Below are 18,559 nucleotides of genomic sequence, written 5' to 3'. Positions count from 1 at the left end.
AAATAAACGACTCAATTGGCTGCACACTGCATCGCCTCCCGACGACGACGAGACGTGTTTTTTTTCCCCCGACCGTCAGGGGAGGACGTCGACTCATCCTCGCCAGCCTCTTCCACGTCCGACTGAGCGTGAAGCTTCTCGTAAAAATGACGCATTATCACTTGGTGTGTTACAAGTGTAAAGTGTCAACGTCTTACGCGACGTGGCGGCTGTCGGATCCCTCCACTGCAGCGCCGTCCTTCAGCCAGCTGAGGTGCGGCGCGGGGATGCCGGTAGCTTTGCACTCCAGGGTGAGCTCCTCCCCCGCGGCTGCGCTCACCTCCGCGGGGTGCTCGGAGTCCAGTATGGTGGGCGACACTGAGAAGGAACAAAGAGCCGCTGTTGAATTATCGAAATGAAAAAAATGATTTTCTGTTTTTCTCATTTTGAGTCTTTACCCTGCACCGTCAGGGAGTAGTCCTTCCGCGTCTCGCCCTCGCTGTTCTTGGCCACGCACGTGTACGTCCCCGCATGAGACAGCGTGAGGGGCCCCAGCTCCAGTCTGTTCCCCCGGATGGACCACTGCCACTGCAGGCTGCTCTCTGGACAGCACAAGTCTGACTTTATATGGAGCTCACAGTCAATGTGAATCACATTGCACACACTGATCTCTGCCTCTCACCAACAGAGGAGGCAAAAGTATTCACATTCTCATACTTCAGTAAAAGTAGGGATACTCCTTTAAAAAAATACTCTGGTAAAAGTAAATGTACTCATTCAACTCCTTTACCCAAGTCAAAGTAAGAAAGTACAGGTTCTGAAATTTACTGAAGTGAAAGTAAAAATGTTTTGTTTGTTTTTTTGCTATTAACGAAACAATACATAAGTTGATAATTTTGCATAAAGGTTTTTCTCCGCTTGAGGACCCTTAATATAGTATAATAGTTGTGACAATGAACTTGGATATTTTTTAATAACAGTTAAATACTGTGAAAGTTATTTAATAACAGTTTAATAACAATAACTGATAATAATAATAATAACTGAACAGTGACACCAAAGCTGAGGTCGTCAAAAATAATCTCCCTCTAAAATATGATCCACTTTTAAATTGAGCTTCACAACAGCAGAGTTCAAATAGCTCATTATAATGACAAGTGAATCACTTACTAAGAGAACTGGTATCTTTTAAAGACTTTTAAATACAAAAGTAATGAGCGCGCTGTCTCAATGTAAGGAGTAGAAAGTACAGATATTTGTGTGCAATCACAGGGAGTTAAAGTAAAAAGTCATCAGAAAGAGAAATGCTCAAGTACAGATACCTGAAAAATCTAACCAAGTACAATAACAAAGTATTTGTACTCTGTTGCTTCCCAACCCTGCTTACCAATTGGCGTCCCATCCTTGAGCCAGGTGATGCTCGGCACTGGGACACCCGAGGCCTCACACAGCAGGGCCACATGGGAGCCCAGGGTGTAGTTCAAGGACTCCCAGAGTGAGCCCTCCAGGACCGGTGGAACTGAGAAAAACCCAAGTTTTCTGGTCATTTAGCAGAGTGTTTTTAGTTGATTAAACAGATTAAGTAATTTATTTATTTTTTCTCACCATGCACAGCCAGCTTGAATGTTCTGTCCACCTGGCCAGCCACGTTGGATACTTTGCAGGTGTACGTGCCGCCATCTGCCAGCTAGTGACGCACAAATAGAGTCTTTAGTGCGGGCCACAGTGTTGTTTGATCACAGACTGTACGCAGCAAAACACCAAAACACCTCGTTAAATGCTACATTAGCCTTCGTTCATTTTTAAGAATATATTTGCTTGAGGTTCAGTTTGAAACCACCTGCGTGTTATTGAGTGATCATACCAGCCAGTCTTTTTAAATGTAAAAGGTCAGGGTTCAGTTTAGCTTGTGCAGTTAACGATGATGATTTGCTTTCAGTTAGATTTTTATAACCCGCACTGCTTGACTGCGACTGGTACATTTTTCCAGATTTGTGGCGAAGAAACAGACATGGCCCATAAAAGACATCAAAGCACGAGAGTAAATCTCAGCAGAGGATTTATTATATGATTATGATAAAAAACATGTACCAGTGGCAAATAGCCATATCCACAGATGTATTTGGTCGTTGCAAAAAAAATGTCCAAAAGAATGGCTATCTTATTTTACCATAAATTGATTTAGGAAATTAAAAGTAATATGATAAACTAAAATGTAAATGTTGATATATTTAATTATTTTTAGTTTATTTATAAGAGTGGAAACATCACTGGTGTTGAAATCCAATTTAAGTTTTACCTGGTTTTTGATTTTGTCCTGTGTGCTGAATATTGTAAATTGTACGTCTTGTTAATTGAAGGCTACAGTAACGACAGAAGATTCTCCAGAACCTTGTTTTGAACTTCAGACTTTTGACAGTGGGAGGGATTTCTTCCTCACCTGAACTCCAACGATCTCCAGCTGGTGATCGTCCATGCTCAGTCCGTTCCCGGCCGTCAGCTGCAGCCCATTTTTGTACCATGTGACATCGGGGGCGGGAACGCCGTGGGCTTCGCATCTCAGGGTGACAGAGGAGCCAACTTGTGGGGTGATCAGGTCTGACTCACCGCCGGGCCGGGGCTTCAGCATGGGCGTGACTGATGCGGATATCACAATATCAGTTTGATCCGTTTAGAATTCCAGTCGTCAGCGCAGCTGCCTTCTGCTCCGTGCTCGTGATGTGATCATCTGCAGCTGAATTGTGCAGATGGGTCACTGTGCGTGCTCACCGTAAACACTGAGGAGAATGCTCTTCTGGTCCAGCCCTGCCGAGTTGGTGGCCGTGCACACGTATTGCCCGGCGTCTTCCAGTCTCGCCCGAGGCAGCTGCAGCATCTGGCCACCTGTGATGTGTCACATATACAATAATCTGTAATGCAATATCTACATTCTTATTGGATTCAAACAAATTGATGTTCCTATCTGAGATCATGCGTAGTTTGCAGGCGGCCCGAAGGTTCTGACCTGGCAGAATGTGTAGGCCCGTGTCAAAATTAAGGACCTGGCCGTCCCTGGTCCAGGTGATCTCGGGAGGCGGGTACGACTGAACATCGCACAGCAGCGACACCATGTGGCCCTCGATCACGCTGAGCTCCTCCTCCTTCCGGCCCATTATTTTTGGAGGGACTGAAAGAGACGGAAGATGAGCTCCATGGACAGTTTCCACAAACGGCTGAACAGCGGGGGTGACTCTACAGTCAGATAAACCTCCCTACCTTGCACTGTGAGGCTGAAGAGCTTCTCAACAGTGCCAACCTTGTTCTCAGCCACGCACAGATACACAGCCATGTCTGAAACCTGGACCTCGAGGAGCTGAAACAGGAGCCAAAGTGTTATTTCGCAACCAGATAACAGGCCAGTTTGATCCGCTTCCACGCCGGCGTCCTGAAGAAAGTCCGCAAAGGCCGACCTGGAGCTGTGTCCCGTCTTCAGAGATGTGGTGCTGCAGGTCCGTGTGCAGTGGCTGGCCATCCCTTAGCCAGGAGATGACGGGAGCGGGGTGTCCAGTGGCTTTGCAGTGAAGGACCACGGTGGTGTTGACCACGCCTCCAATTTCTTTCAACATATCTGTTGATCCCATGATCATAGGTGGGACTGAAGAGGTAGAAGCAGCAAACAGCCATGTGTAAGAAAGGACCAAATCCTATTGCCATTCAAAAGTTGTATCTCATGATAGCAGGAGACTGAAGGATTTAGTTTTATTTTAGTTTTGTTTTTTTTTTAATCTGGCAGGGTTTTTTTTTTTTTTTTTTTTTTAAATATGTTCAGTTTTATGTTATTTATTTTTAATAAAAAGGTTGTCATTAGTTACTGTATAAATGTATACACATACGCACACAATGAAAGCTCTTATATTATGCAAAATCCACTCAGCCAATGTTATACAGTTGTCTCGATGGCCGACAAACATCCATCCTTCACTTCCTTTGCACACTCTGCTTCGCCGAAAACATGTACAAAAACACTCTGTCCTGCATGAGCTCAACGCCCACACATAGCCGCCTTTGGTTAGTGGCAACACCCACTGCCATGTGTCTGTGCTGCCACCTGCGGCACACATGTCTTGTCACTGTCAGACTTAATGGGGGGAAAAAAACAGTATTCAAACCAAAACAATAACTCTTCGGTCTTTCACGTAAGGGGGGGGGGGGGGGTGCACACACCCCACCCTCTGGATTGAAGCTGTTTCTTAGTGCATGTTTGGATGCTCTTGAACCCTCAGGTAAGGAGTGAATGTGTTTTGTGGGTGAATGGATTTGCACAGGAGGCAGTTAACAGTGGGCTAAACATAGTGCCTCCTGATTAATATCGGAGGAAAAAATAAATAAATAAATAAAAAATATATATATATATATATACACATATATATATATATATATATATATATATATACATATATATATATATATATATATATATATATATATATATATATACATATATATATATATAACCATATATATTGTATATACATATACAACCATTTAACCAGTAAAAGAGTAAAATAACTCAAACACGTTTTATATTTAAATTCTTCAAAATAGCCACCTTTCATAAAAAGCCTATTTAGAGGTATTTAACATGTTTTTCTTTGCTGCATATATCTTGCTCATATATGTAATGTCTTCAGTGTCTATCTGCAGTGTAGAAAGTTGCAAAGATAAAAAAGAATGCATGAGAAGGTGTGTCCAAACTTTTGACTGGTAGTGTACATTTATGACATCCCAACTCACTGAATACAACAGAAAGGCCAGGATCAGCTGGTCACTTGTGAACCTAAACCTCAGTCCTCTGGTTGCCGCACGTTGTAAATACCATACAAACAGCCCCTAAAACGACATTCAAACCACGTGTTGCTTACTCAGGATCTCGAGCTCAAAGTGCATGTGGTCCTCCCCAGCTTCATTCACTGCCTGGCATTTGTATCGTCCAGCATCTTCTTTCTGCACTCGTGCAATCTGCAGCACTTGTCCTCCTGCCAGGACATAAACACTAGTTTATGAATGTGTTCAATCCAACACCACAGTCAGACTATTGGTTGATTGCACCAACACAGGGTGGCACAGGTGCGAGGGATTCCCCATTACCTGAGAGGATTATCACTCCATTGCCAGAGGTGAGTTTCTGTCCATCCTTGTACCAGCTGAGCTTGGGCGGAGGGATGGCGTTGCTCTCGCAGGACAAGGTGATTGGGTGGCTCAGGACCACCTCCACCTTCTCCACCATATCGTCCTTGTCGTCTCCTTCGTGCCCGAGGCCCCAGGCTGCTTCTCTGTTATTCACTCGGTGGAAGACTGGAGGAACTACGATAACAGGGGCACTTTTTCTCAGGCCAGTTTTTCTTTTACTGTTAGTTTGTTTTTCAGCAGAACTCTGCCAGATAAATGATTTGTCGATAAACGTGATTCAGGAGAGACCACCAACCTTGAACAGTAATTCGAAAGTCTTTCTTATCTTCTCCAGCAGAGTTCGTGACCACACAGGTGTACTGTCCCTCATGGGACATCATGGCATTTTGAATGAGGAGGTGGGGGGCACTCTCCTGAATGCCAGCATGGTTGTGTCCAGTCAGCAACTGAAGATAAAGAAAGTTCACCAGACTTCATTTTAAACAAACAAACAAATAAAAAATCTGGTTCATTTGGGAAAATAAAATCAGACATGTAATCTTGATAACTTGTTATGACGTATTTGCTTGCACGCACGGCCGGTCGAGATTTGCAAACAAAAGGTAGAAAGGGTTTGATACTAACAGACAGAGAGGGCATGTGACGCTGATGCTCTACCCCAGCTCACATACCAATTTTGTATTACCTTAAAAAACTAGCTGAAAAGATGATGATAATGACATATTGGTCCGTTAACAACATAGACAGTTTCCCTGGTCAATAATATATAGTGTTTTACTATATATGGAAATCATTAATTGTGGAAATAATGAATTATTGATCAATTGTAATTGTGATGAAAAAGGGTGAATTGCGCTGATTTAACTGCTAAGACATTTTTAAAATAATTTATTTGTCCGCCTCACTATGAAATGATGCTCATAACTTAGCACTTTGAGATTTAACTATGAAAAGTGCTCTATAAATAAAATGCATTATTTTTATTATTTTATGAATAAATGTATTAACATGACCGTATCTGTGTGACTTGTTGTTGATTGCCAATTTGTCCCCAATGTTTGTGCATCACCTATAGATCGATATTGTTGGCAAGTATTTTTAAATGACGTGCTTCTATTATTTTATTCTTATGAGTTAGCCTTCACTTTGGTCATTTATAACCACTGAAGCTAATCTCACTGTTGCAATTTGGCTACTACTGCATGTCGGTGTTATCTTAATAAAGGTTAGTCTACATTTGTATATTGTATATTAAAGAAACAAAGATTTTGGAAAGATCTTAAATCTTTGCAGTCTCTCAGTTAGAAACTGTTCTCTTTCTATCTCTTTAATGTCACCAGCTGAAATTAAAACCTGTTACAACACTGGTTCAGGGAAAAGCAGAGTAATGCTTAGATTTACCATCGTGCTTTTTCCCTCTCTGGACCTTTGCTGTCATCCAGGCTATAATTAACCTGCTTACTCATAGCATAAAATCCAAGGGAGGAGGAGGCTCGCACAATAACATTTGACGTCTGTTGAAGCTGCTGCAATTCCCCCCGATGGCCAGAAGAGGCTGAACAAGTTCCACTAAAAACTGACTACAAGGCGGCGGGTTGGGAAGGAGAGACTGAACAAACCTGTCCATCCTTAAACCACTGAACCTTGGGCTCAGGGAAGCCCTTGGTGAGGCAGGAGAGAGTTAAACTCCCGTTGATGCGTAGCTTCTCCTCCTGGACACCAAACATCAAGGAGTTGCCTTCAATCTGCGGTGGAACTGCAGCCAGGGGAGAAAAACAGACCTCTCAAACTTTTCCAAAGCCAGCAAACCAGCCAACAGTGTTTGACGCATGCTTGACGTACCCAGAACACTCAGGGTGTAATGTTTGACAGCCGTCCCGGCCGCGTTCGTGGCCCTGCAGGTGTAGAGGCCGGCGCTGCTCCCCTGAGCTGAGCCCAGCCGCAGGGCCTGGCCGCCGCGGGTGTAGGTCAGCTGGGGGCTGGACACGATGGGCTGGTTGTCCTTCAACCAGGTGATGCTGGGCGTGGGCGAGCCCTCCACGTCGCAGGGGAGGACTGTGGGGAAGCCCAGCACCACCGACACCTCGGAGTTTTCACTTGGGCCCCTGATGGTGGGCGGAGCTGAGGGGAGAGAGCGACGCGGTGACGGTGCTGAACAGCTTTCACTGGCCAGAAAGTGACCACTGTTTGTGGAAAGCACAGATGTGAGCAGTGACGCAACAGTGACTGGATTTCAGAGCGGGTAGTTAGTTGGCAGGTGGCAATGGACAGATTGAATGCAACCCACAACAGTTGGAGTCATTCCACTGCCAGGACGGGCTGTGGTGAAGGGTTGGAATGCCATTGGACAAACCTTTTATCTGTCACATTCAAAACAGACCAAACTAACTGCGGAAAAGAACGTCAGTTTTCTCAGAAAAACCAGGATGCAAACTGACACAGACGAGCATCCACACAGTTTCTCCTTCTTTAGTTTGTTCAGTGGATTCCAAGTGCTGCTTGCTACTCTCATTGCAAGAACAATGATGCTGGACGTCTTCACATATTTCACATGTCACACCTTTGCAACAGAGTCTACAGCTGATGAACCTGATTCCCATTATGAGCATTAAGCTTTCATTAGGAGACACGGAGAGAGCAACTTTGTCTTGCATCTTACACTTAAATGACTTCGATCTACCCGTTTGGTCGCTAGTTTATTTATACCTGCAGTACGGCTACTACTATTTATAGCTACTCTCTCTATCCTACTGCTGTGCTCATGGCCTCTGCATGTTAGGCAAGCCCCCGCACTGCAGGTGTTCTTTGGCTTTTCATACATAGGAAGAGTGACTGACCCTTTTTTACACCGTATGACCCCACGAATATTTTATGCTATTTGTTTTGTTCTTGTTTGTTCTGTATGTTATGGTATGTGTCCCATTTTATTCGATGTCCTATGTGACAAGGACTAATGTGACTGTTTGGATTAGAACAGGATGCACTTAAAACAGGAAGGGGCGGGGGGGGGGGCTTCGCCTCTCAATGTGACTTTACACTGTCTGACTGAAGGTTAAATTAAAAAAAAAAGTTTTTTAATACAGAACTGTTAGATGATCCTCACTGGAGCTTTCCACACTGAAGATTATGACTTGAAACCTAAGTAATCTTAATCTGCAAGGTTATTTGTAAATGTGCGCTCCTGTGTCCGAGGGACAAAAGACGAGCAGAGACCTTGGACTGTCAGCCGGAACTTCCGCATCTGCGTCCCTGCGTTGTTACTGGCCAGACACTGGTAAATCCCCTGGTCCCTCAGTCTGACCGACTTCACCCTCAACACCTGGCCGTCTTCCAGAAACTCCACGTGGGGGTCGCCGTCGCGGGACAGAACCCTGATGGAGGAGGAAGTCAATGACGGGGTCAAGTCAACGCTGTTGGTTTCCGCATCCTGCAGGTGGCGCTGAGTGATTGGGCTGCCCTTACTCTCCGTCACGGCTCCACTCCACTCTGGGTGCCGGTCGTCCGCTAACCCGACAGTGGAACTCAGCCTCCTGGCCCAATGCCACCGTCAGCTCTTGCATTTGGGATGTTCCTGAAATCACTGGCGGAGCTGGAACAGCGTGTACACACACGCACACGCACACGCACACGCACACGCACACGCACGCACACGCACACGCACACGCACACCAAATAAACACAGCTTGTTTACTTGGTTTGAAGAAATTTATGAGCTCACTATAAATACTGCAGTGAGATTCATTCTAACTTAACGTGGCACATGGGAGATGTTAACCACGGAGGCTCTCTTCCATGAGTTTAAAGTTGCTACAAAACTGGAACCGCAAAACAGCATTTCCTGAAAGTGGCAAGTCAGTCACGACAAGACGTTAGAAAAAGCCTGCGATGGCCTGCCCCAAGAGTACTGATGCTTCGATTACCACACGTTTCATGACAGAAGGACCCTCACTTGTAAAAATGAGATTGCGGGCGTCCAGCAGTGACACAAAAAAAAATCGAATAGCATCCAAGGCTAACATCTTACATTTATAGTCGCCTATAAAACAGAGAGCTCTCAGATGAGCTTTTAATGAGTCTGTTAGCCATGAGATTGGTGGTTTTCTGGTTTCGGTGGAAATGAGAGCTTAAGATACAGGCGAAATGGCTGGATTTAAATCCATCCATCCATCCATCTATCCATCCATCCATCCATCCATCCATCCATCCATTTTCTGCCAGGGCTTCTCCCTGCACTCATGCCCATGTGGTTGCTGGAGCCAATATCCCAGCTGCCTTGGGGACAAGGTGGGGTTACATCCTGAACAGGTCTCCAGTATATCCCAAGACCACATCCATCCATACATCCATCCATCCAAACAACCAGCCACGCTCCCCTTCACATCCCCGTCACTAATTGATCCCATGTTCTTTGAAATGTGTCGAAGGAAGAAGGGGTTAATCAATACAATTTGTGGCCCCTTAATTGTCTTTGTCTGTTACTCAGTAGGACTTGAATATGGTTCATGAGCTCACCTTGCACCACAATGCTATACTCCCTCCGTGCCTCTCCGGCTGTGTTCTGAGCTGTGCAGGAAAATCTCCCAGCATGTTCTGGCTGAACTCTGTAGATTCTCAGCATCCTGTTCCCATTCTGCAGGTAGACCCCGGGACTGTCCACCTGTAGCCACAAAAATCAGGTAAGTGCACAGTCACAAGTTGATGGATTCAGAAAGCCAGACACTGAGTGCTTTTTATGTAGTTATGTGCCCCGCACACAGCAGCTGACAAAATAAGAGCAGATATTCCAGTTTGTCAGATCTAGAAAGTTCCTATTCCCACGCAGAGGAACGACAACACACACTTACAGCGTGATCATCCTTGGTCCAGGAGATTGTCGGAGACGGAATCCCAAAGGCATCACAGCCAAGAGTAAGAGGCTGCTTCAAGGTGACAGTGAGGTTCAGTGGCTGGCCATCATCCTGGATCTCCGGGGGAACTAAAGCACAAAGCCACTTTTATCAGTCCAACTTCAGACATTTTTAAAAAAGGAAAAATAAATGAAGTTGATTCATTCTCACCGTTGACTTTCAGCCTGGTTTTTCTTTCCACAGAGCCAGCTTCGTTGGTCGCCACGCACTTGAAATCCCCGCTGTGACTGGCAGATACTTTGTTGATCACGAGGGAACCCTCCCTTGTGACAGACAGGTCCGGCTGATCAGAGTGGATTTCCAGGCCGTTCTTGAACCAGCGCACTTTTGGAGGAGGGGAACCTGGAAGCACAGTAAAGTCAGTTTAGAATGAAAATGCACCTTTACCTGGTCGGGCATAATTTTATCTTCAGAGTTCTTTGGATATAAATTCTACAAGGTGCAGGACAAATTCCTCACACTTTTCAGTTAATATTGATGTGATATCATCACTCATTCATGACATCAATCCGCCATTGCACCTCCGGAGTCTGATGACTGTGGAGACCAATGGAGTGCAATGAACCTATTGTCATCGAAGCAGTTTGAGGTGATTTGAGCTCTGTGAAGTGTATTTGATCATATAGGCATGGACATAGTCGGCAAATCTATTCAGGTAGGCTATGTACTTTCAGAAAAAAAAAGGAAAAAAAAATCTGGTACAAAGTACGCCAAGAAAACATCCAATGCACCAATGGACCACCAAGAAGCAGTAGAACTGCTGCCATATGGCAGGACAGACCCATGATTTCATGTTGTTTACCCCAAATTATGAGCCGACCATCTCATTGTGGCAGGTGAAATCATGACTCAATTCACCAGACAATGTTTTTCCAACTGTGTGTTGTTTAAACATGGTGAACTTTGTACCTTAGCCTCATTTCCCCTGACGGTAGCCAACAGGAATTGCATGCAGTGTGGTCTTTCGCTGCCAAAGCCCAGTCACTTCAAAGTTTGAACATGTTGGGCTTTCAGAAACGCTCGTCAGCATACCTCACTTGTAATGAGTAGTTACTGTTGTTCTGCTCTCATCTTGAACCAGTTCGGCCATTCGCCTCTGACCTCTGGCATAAACAAGGCATTTCACCCAACACAAAGGCTGCTAAACCACAGAGACGGTTGCACAAGAAAATAGCGGAACAACCATGTCATCTTTCTTTTCCATTTTAATACTCTGTTCAAACTTTAGCAGGTGCTTTTTGGCCATGTAGACATATATCAGTTGCTCGTGTCAACATGCAGTTGAACAAGTGGAAAAGCTTTTGGACACCTCATGCATAAGAATTAGTCTTAAGTCTCCAAGTGCAGTTTTAATCTCGTGCAGTCACCGACATTTACCCACATGCTGCATGTGCACTGTTCCATCCAGCTAGGTCAGGATCTGGATGCTTCAGCAAGATGACCTCCCTTGCAAAACACCCAGTACGAGAAGTACAAGAATTCAGTTCTTATTTTATCTTTTTAACAATAAACAACCAAATAATTTCCATTTGTTTGTGTCCTTCTGATGCAGTCAAAAACATTTTGAAATTAAAACGTCCTTGCAAATATTTAATGACAATAATTGGGATTGAGTAAAACTTTAAGCGTGTCCAAAAACTTTTGCCCACTACTGCATTGTTGTGTGTGTGTGTGTGTGTATGTTGTGATTGTCCTGGAAATCTACCAACAAGACAACACTGGATATCGAATCCCTGTAGAAAGCCGTCCGGAGGAGCAGCAAGGAGAGTGTTAGCGAGCTTCGTTAGCCATAAACACAACACATTTCAAGGTCAGTCACAAAAAGTCAGAGTAAGATGTCCAGCATGTTCACTGTGAGTTTAAGGATTTATTACCAAATGCTGGGTTGAGAGACATTAGCACTAAGAGTAGGAGGGGCCGGCCAGGTCGTTCAAAGGCGCTGGAGCGAGAAACAGGTGTGTGTCTCTGTGGATTACTGGGCAAAGACGAGCGAGCAGAGAGTCGAGGAACGAGGACAAACATGATGGATTCGTCTGACATTAGACACTTGCAGGGACGGGGGACGGAGCAGCCAGCCACTGTGAAAGAGCCGCCCAGTGATCCATAAGTCCAAATGCCACGGCTCTGCCTATTGACAGAGGTGCGGCTGGTAACAGCGCGGAGGAGAGTGACTCGGCAACGCAGGAAAAAAGAGGAGCCGCGTGGGAAATCGGCGGCAGGAGGGCGATGCTATCACCTGGTACCTCTTTGTACACATGTTTGCCGTTACGGAGCTCGGAGGCAAAGCCGTTGTCTCACCGAAAAGGAGGAAACACACGCAGATGTTGTATTTTAGATGTTAACATCTCATTAAACAACTCTGGATTTATTTGCCTTGGCCGATACGATCATCCCTCCCATGTGTTTTTCCCAAAGAATTACGGCTATCAAACGCAACATGTTGGGTGTTGAATTAATCACGACCGTCTGGCACAAACGCTGCCTCGTTGTCGTAATGCAAATAGATCATGAGCGAACAAAAGAAAGGAGCTTTGTTTTCCCACCTAAAGGTCCAGCGTGTAAAATTTGACCTGAGTTAAGATTTTTTTTATTGATCAAAGCTTAAGATACTGCCCATAAATACATTAATAAAAGTGGATACTCGCAATACAAAAAAAGCAATTTGTTTTTCCTACCCATAGAACGGCTCTTATCTATGTATAAGAATATCAATAGATCAAGGGTCTTGCTCCCAGTTAGCTGCAATCTTGCACTGCCATATTTCTAAGGAAGCCTGGTGTGGACAATTCAGCCTGCCTGACAGCATGTTTCATATTAGGGCGACCGCTCGCATCCTCAAGTAAACCACTGAAGAAGAAGGTGGACGTGGTATCTTGTGGTCGCTGGCGAGCTCAGGAGAGGGAGGAGGAGTGAAAGAGCTCCGCAATATAAATTACAACCAGTTGAAAAGGCTGTTTCTTCTCCAAATCTCCAAATATCACACAATTGAGAGCATTGAGCAGTTGTGTGGAAGCCCTCGGGGGCCCCAGTACGCTCCGCCGGCCCGTGGTATCACTCCAACGAGCAGGGCAGCTATGGCTTCATCCCTCTCTTCCTGTGTTCCACGGTGCACCTTAGACATCTCTGTCCTTCATCTGCCAGCAGCAGCCTGTAATTAGGATTCCTCTCCCAGCAGGCCCCCCGACGCACAGGAAAGCAGATGTGGCTCGGCGAGGCAGCAGGCAGACTGATGTTCCAGCTGTTCCTCCGCGCTAGACACCGCGCTCGCCTCCTCATCGATAGCGGTGGTCACCATGGCGCGGCTACACACAAACAGTACCTGCCGTATCTACACACGCGGCCGAACACACACAACGTCCGCCAACGCTCGCCGTGTGTTTTGATAGAACGCACACGTCCGGTTGCATTCCTTTAAAGGAGCCACTTTGTTCTTGCGGACTTGTTCAAATATACAGAGTGCTGTCACAACAACGTTGCCTTTAGATATCAGGCTGTTGTTTGAAAAGGGTGACAACTTAAAAAAGAGAGAATGGAAGAAGACGGCGAGACGACGTGACTTTGAAGGTGCTCAGCTGCACCTATCTGCCCTGCAGCCAGAGTGAAATATTCTCGCTTTGCGTCAAAACAGAGAATCAAACGGGCGTCGTTTCTCACAACTTGAAACTTCTGTCACGGCTCTGTCAGCGCACGTTTATTGTGTTTTCTCTCTGAGTGTGACACGGCAGTGAATGATTCAGTACCTTCGGCGGGGCAAGGGATGACGACCTTGGTGTTCGCCACTCGGTCGATGATGGAATCCCCAGGTTCAGCGAAGGAAGGGGCCTCTGTGTGGACAGGATAACATGTTAAGGCGCTGCTTCAATCTGCTAAAGAGTTCAGTGGCGTTCGGTAACGTACGAGCTCGACCTATGCTGGCTTTGCATTGAAATTAAAGACTGAGGTCTGACTTTAAAAAAAAAAAGCAATGACTTTTAGATAAACACTGAACCTGCAAAACTCAAGAGCATGGGAATGCAATAACCTTAAAAATCGCAGTAAATGATCATGAAACTCAGCATTTCTATTTTTGACCTCATTCAAGTCCGACAGTAAAGTTAAATGTCCAGTTTAATGACACTCTTTTAACAAGCACCCAGAAAACCCATGTGTGAACCTGGAAAGACAATTTTGAAATGCAAAAATGTAATATTTTGGGGGGTGTAAAGGTTGAGTCGAGGCAGAATGACCAAATAAAGTAGTGACACATAATAATGGTAATAATAGGGTTAATGGAAATGTAAATAATAATGAAGCAAGAACATTCAAGTGGGGAAGTCTGGAATGCTTGTGTCACACAGGCAGAAACTTGCAGTTTTTTTGTTGTACGGCTGAAACACAAAAACTCCAGTGTCCTTTGAGATGGAGCTGTGCTTGAGTGAAACTGGAAACCCTGTATATAAATGTTCATTTGACAAATTCGTAAAACGGTTATTTTCCAGAGGCTTTTAGTCTGCAGAGTTTATCTGGCTGGCTCAAATAACTAAACTACAGATATTCACCGAGAATCTCCAGCTTGATCTCTGACGTCTCCTGGCCCGCAGTGTTCCTGGCCACACACTGGTAAGTGCCCTGGTCGTCATGGTTGGCCCGCAGGATCCTGAGAGGCGTTGTGTTCTTATCCCCGACAGGAAGTCCATTGTGGAACCAAGTGACCTCAGGGCTCGGCTCTCCCTGGACCACACATGGTAGCGCGACCGTTTGGCCGATGAGAGCCTTCAGAAGAGAAGGTCCCGGCTGGATTCGGGGTTTAGCTGAAGGAAAAAAAGAAATATTAAGAATATAAGAGAGGTTAAACAACCATTTTATTTATTTATTTTATCTCAATTTGACTGGATAGTATTCTATTAAAGTTTTCTGAGGAGGTCGACCTTCTCCTGGAAAGCCACGGCTACCTTGAATGTGCAAATTGTAGCTCAGGGACACATTGCCGGCCGGGTTCTCTGCAGTGCAGGTGTACACTTTGCTATCAATCAGCCGCACATCGGTGATCCTCAGAGAGCCCGAAGGCAAAACGCTGAACCTAGAAAGTGTCGAGGGGGTCAAGGGTGAAGAGACAGAGAAAACAAAACGCGTTACGACCCACTGGAGATCCAGGGCCACTGTAATTTTTTCTGTTTTGAAACTCCGCTGCCCCATTTCTGTTGTGTAGTGAAGTGTAATAAGCAAATAATGTTTCAAAGACTTATTAAAAGAAAAACAAAACACCTTTCAGGGTAATTCTTCTAAATACAAAGTGGACCACTTGAACATATTTTGTTTGAAAAAGGGGGGAAGTTTATTCATTCGTGTCTGCAAGGACAACTTCCCAGCTGCAAATTTGCTTCTGGTTTGATTTTTTAATTAGAATTAGAGGTGATGAAAACACTTCCTGCAAACAGATCAGACAGTGAATTCCCATGGCAGCCAGTGCCAGAGGCTCAGTGATGAAGCGCTTCATTAGTATGTAAATAACTGCATCATTTGAACAAATTCCGTGCCGTTTGACCAAAGAAAAGACGGAGCGGCGCAGTGCCGCTTTATCCACCAGCACAATGGAGCGGAGAGAAAAACGGCTTCATGTCGAAGCAACAAAATTTTTTGTTGCATTTCTGTCAGAGTTCACCACATATTGCAAATAAATAAACACAAAGATATTGTCAATTTAGGTGTCACATGCAAGAGAAAAGTTGTGTGCTGTGCAAATGATGATACATTCTGAAGAAAAGGAAATCAGCCTGGGCATTAGATTTTAGAGCGGCGATGCAGGTACAGCAAAGCCTCTGTTGTATCACGTGGAGGCATCTCTTGCTTGCTAACTGATCCAGCAAACACAGCGCTGCCTCTGCAGCGAGGGAAAACACATTTGTCACCGCGGAAACGGAGCTTCTTCCGTCAAGCGGCTCGACGTCCCATCACTCTTCTTCCTCCTTGTGTTCTTCTCCGACTCCCCTCCCTGCCCCGCCGCACCGGCACGTTGATTCTCTTACTTTTGCAGGAGAAGTTTCCACAGCTTTATTCCATTTGCCTCCCAATCACCTGGGGGTAGCGACGAAGGAGCAAACACCGGCCCCTGTCTCTTGTTTTCCATTGCATCGCTTCCTTGTAAATTCAAAGCCTTGAGTCTCCTTGAGACCCAACCAGGTGGCAGCAATAACGGATTACTCCAGTATCCATCACGGCTTGTGGTATATATTACCGCATGAGCCCGAACCCAAGATTCTGTGTTAGGCCACTTTTTTGACTTTGACTTTTCACCAGTGGGCCTGGGGTTTGGTCACATGGCAACAGTAAATAAAACAGGCGGAGGCGTCACGTTTACCGACGTCTGAGCTAAAGTTGACAAAAATAAAGGGGGAAAAAATGAATAAAACTGCAAAAGTCAATTTGAAATATGTAGGTCAGGGTCTTTTAAGGGGGCGCGTGGTAACCTGAGCTGCGCCAGAAGCCACCCAGCTGTATAAATGCATAATATGCAGCAGTGTAAACACACCGGGGTGATTTATCTCAGATAAGAGCGCAGCTAAGCGACTGAATTATAACAATAACACGCGCACAAGTGGGAGCATAAAGAGCCCTCTGTGTGTCGGGCCGCACATGTGGAGGACTGCGGCTTCTTCTTCTTCTTCTTCTTCTTCTTCTTCTTCCTCTCCTCCACCCGCCACCCCCTCCAACCAGCACCACCGCAGGAGAGGAAGCGGCATCTATACGCTGGAAGCGAATGAAAGCGCCGTGGCTGCGGACGGCCTGACACAAAGTGGAGCTCGCAGGACTCCTTTGAACCGCCCGCCGCGGCCGCCGTCCGTCATCCCCGGCGCTGGTGTTTCGGGACGCCGGGGACAAATTGGCCTGGTCGGGACGAGCGGCAGAGAGCAACAAGAGAGAACAACTTCAGAGTTCAGCAGCTGTGTCTTCAGTTGAAGTCAAGCCCACTGACTTGAGTTTTTTTTTTTTTCCAACTACCTACTGCGACACCTCCGCTCAATCCTCCCCCGGCCGGCCACTTCCTCTGTCCCACACTGAGTGGCGGCAGAGCGCCCGTTCACACTGCAAGGTGCTGGGTTTTTTGTTTTTGTATTTCCGCAGGCCGACGTGGGGGTCGTTCAAGCCGATGTGTTATTCTCATCAGCGTGTTGTTTTACTGCCGGAGCGCCTTCGGGGAGCCACGGCGCGGACAGACAGAGATCAGGACGCGCAGGTTTTTAGTATCCCTCCCTCTGTCACTTAAGCTGTTCCTCCTGTCGCTCTTCCTGCCCGCCCCCACCTTTCCCTTCTCCTCCCCCACGAGCCGTACAGTGTATCCAAGTCACCTTTCAGCCCACTCTCTGTCGTCCTTTCATCCAGGGACGGAGCGATGTGGTGGCCGTGGATGATTTGACAAAAAGGCCTCCACACTTCTCCTACTTCACTATATTTCTGACTTGATGATTGGCTTGGATTCTGTTCTCGGTGGGAACAAGACACTGCGGCGTCGACAGTAAAATCGCCAGTAATATGTTGTGTACGATTGGGAATTTCTGACTAACCCGCCGACTGTAGCTTTTCAGTGAGGAAACTGGTTAAACTGAAGACCAGTACGGACGTTGCACCAGTGTTATGTTGCGCTCCAGTTGTTTTGTTATTGACGAAAGAGGTTAACCGGAAGTTAACACACCGTAAAGACTCATATCGCCCCCTAGTGTGAGGAAGGAGGATGTGTTCCTGTCAATAATTTGATTTTCTCAGCTGCATGTAAACTGGGACAAGGAGAAAATCGAATTATGAGCTTAATCCGATTAAGCTCTGCATGTAAACGTACTGACTCAAAAGAATACATTTAGTGTAGCACTAACCCTGACACCTGGACAGTAGGAACAAGCTGATGTAGCTTCATTATTATTAACATTAGTGAAGATTTGTTGTCCTCTAATTCATAGGAACAGTGACAGACCGACTGTTACAAGGTCACCCTGAAAACATTTTGAAATACCAACAACAATAGTAACAATTCCAATAATGATAAACACAGTCGCGTAGGCATCTCAGCTGTCTACTTATTGCCACTCCTGTGTGAGTGAAGATCTCACCCTGGCCACCACAAAGAAACATTTCTGGCTCCGCCACTGCTTTCATCCGTCCCTCTGCACCCCGACCCCACCACCCTCCAAGCATCAGTTCCTGGCGTTTAGCGGAGGATCGTCTGTCTGTCATCCCTCCAGTTGGTGTCCTGAGTCAGCGAGCCTGCCCTGCCTGTCTGCACTCTGACTGACTGCACATTAGAGTCTGAGGGGGCGACTGGGGGGAGGGGAAAGGAGGGAGCTCCGTGAACCACGTGGGACCAGATGTTCCTCCTCAGATTAGCCGAGGAGTGCTAAGACCCGACCCCCACCCTTCACCCCCACGGCTCTGGCAAAATGCCGCCGTCTCCGTCTTCGGAAGACGCAGCCCTGAACGAACGCTGTCAGCGGCGGCACATCTTCCGCCTCCAGAGTTCCGTAAAAGTTGAGACA

The 18,559-nt window shown here is 46.0% G+C and overlaps 1 protein-coding gene across 1 annotated transcript in view; it reads right to left on the bottom strand.

Annotated features, from left to right (window-relative positions):
- Positions 1 to 18,559, bottom strand: part of hmcn2 (hemicentin 2) — a 62,454-nt gene that overhangs the window by 22,190 nt on the left and 21,705 nt on the right. Inside the window, exons 23-44 of the mRNA XM_076047007.1 lie at positions 14,987 to 15,114; positions 14,594 to 14,845; positions 13,796 to 13,879; positions 10,206 to 10,397; positions 9,993 to 10,123; positions 9,661 to 9,805; positions 8,611 to 8,737; positions 8,362 to 8,519; positions 6,991 to 7,269; positions 6,768 to 6,904; positions 5,444 to 5,594; positions 5,107 to 5,322; positions 4,881 to 4,994; positions 3,429 to 3,613; positions 3,235 to 3,331; positions 2,984 to 3,145; positions 2,749 to 2,862; positions 2,420 to 2,616; positions 1,585 to 1,666; positions 1,367 to 1,498; positions 438 to 581; positions 198 to 357 (exon numbers count right to left, since the gene is read on the bottom strand). Coding sequence (XP_075903122.1) covers positions 198 to 357; positions 438 to 581; positions 1,367 to 1,498; positions 1,585 to 1,666; positions 2,420 to 2,616; positions 2,749 to 2,862; positions 2,984 to 3,145; positions 3,235 to 3,331; positions 3,429 to 3,613; positions 4,881 to 4,994; positions 5,107 to 5,322; positions 5,444 to 5,594; positions 6,768 to 6,904; positions 6,991 to 7,269; positions 8,362 to 8,519; positions 8,611 to 8,737; positions 9,661 to 9,805; positions 9,993 to 10,123; positions 10,206 to 10,397; positions 13,796 to 13,879; positions 14,594 to 14,845; positions 14,987 to 15,114 — 3,387 coding nt within the window. The remainder of the gene's footprint in view (positions 1 to 197; positions 358 to 437; positions 582 to 1,366; positions 1,499 to 1,584; positions 1,667 to 2,419; positions 2,617 to 2,748; positions 2,863 to 2,983; positions 3,146 to 3,234; positions 3,332 to 3,428; positions 3,614 to 4,880; positions 4,995 to 5,106; positions 5,323 to 5,443; positions 5,595 to 6,767; positions 6,905 to 6,990; positions 7,270 to 8,361; positions 8,520 to 8,610; positions 8,738 to 9,660; positions 9,806 to 9,992; positions 10,124 to 10,205; positions 10,398 to 13,795; positions 13,880 to 14,593; positions 14,846 to 14,986; positions 15,115 to 18,559) is intronic.

Source organism: Nelusetta ayraudi, unplaced genomic scaffold (assembly GCF_046127955.1).
Source record: "Nelusetta ayraudi isolate G7.1 ecotype Tasmania unplaced genomic scaffold, CSIRO-AGI_Nayr_v1 ptg000092l, whole genome shotgun sequence".
Lineage (NCBI taxonomy): Eukaryota > Metazoa > Chordata > Actinopteri > Tetraodontiformes > Monacanthidae > Nelusetta > Nelusetta ayraudi.
The sequence above is the reverse complement of the archived record's forward strand: the minus strand, read 5'-3'. Positions and strand labels throughout refer to the sequence as shown.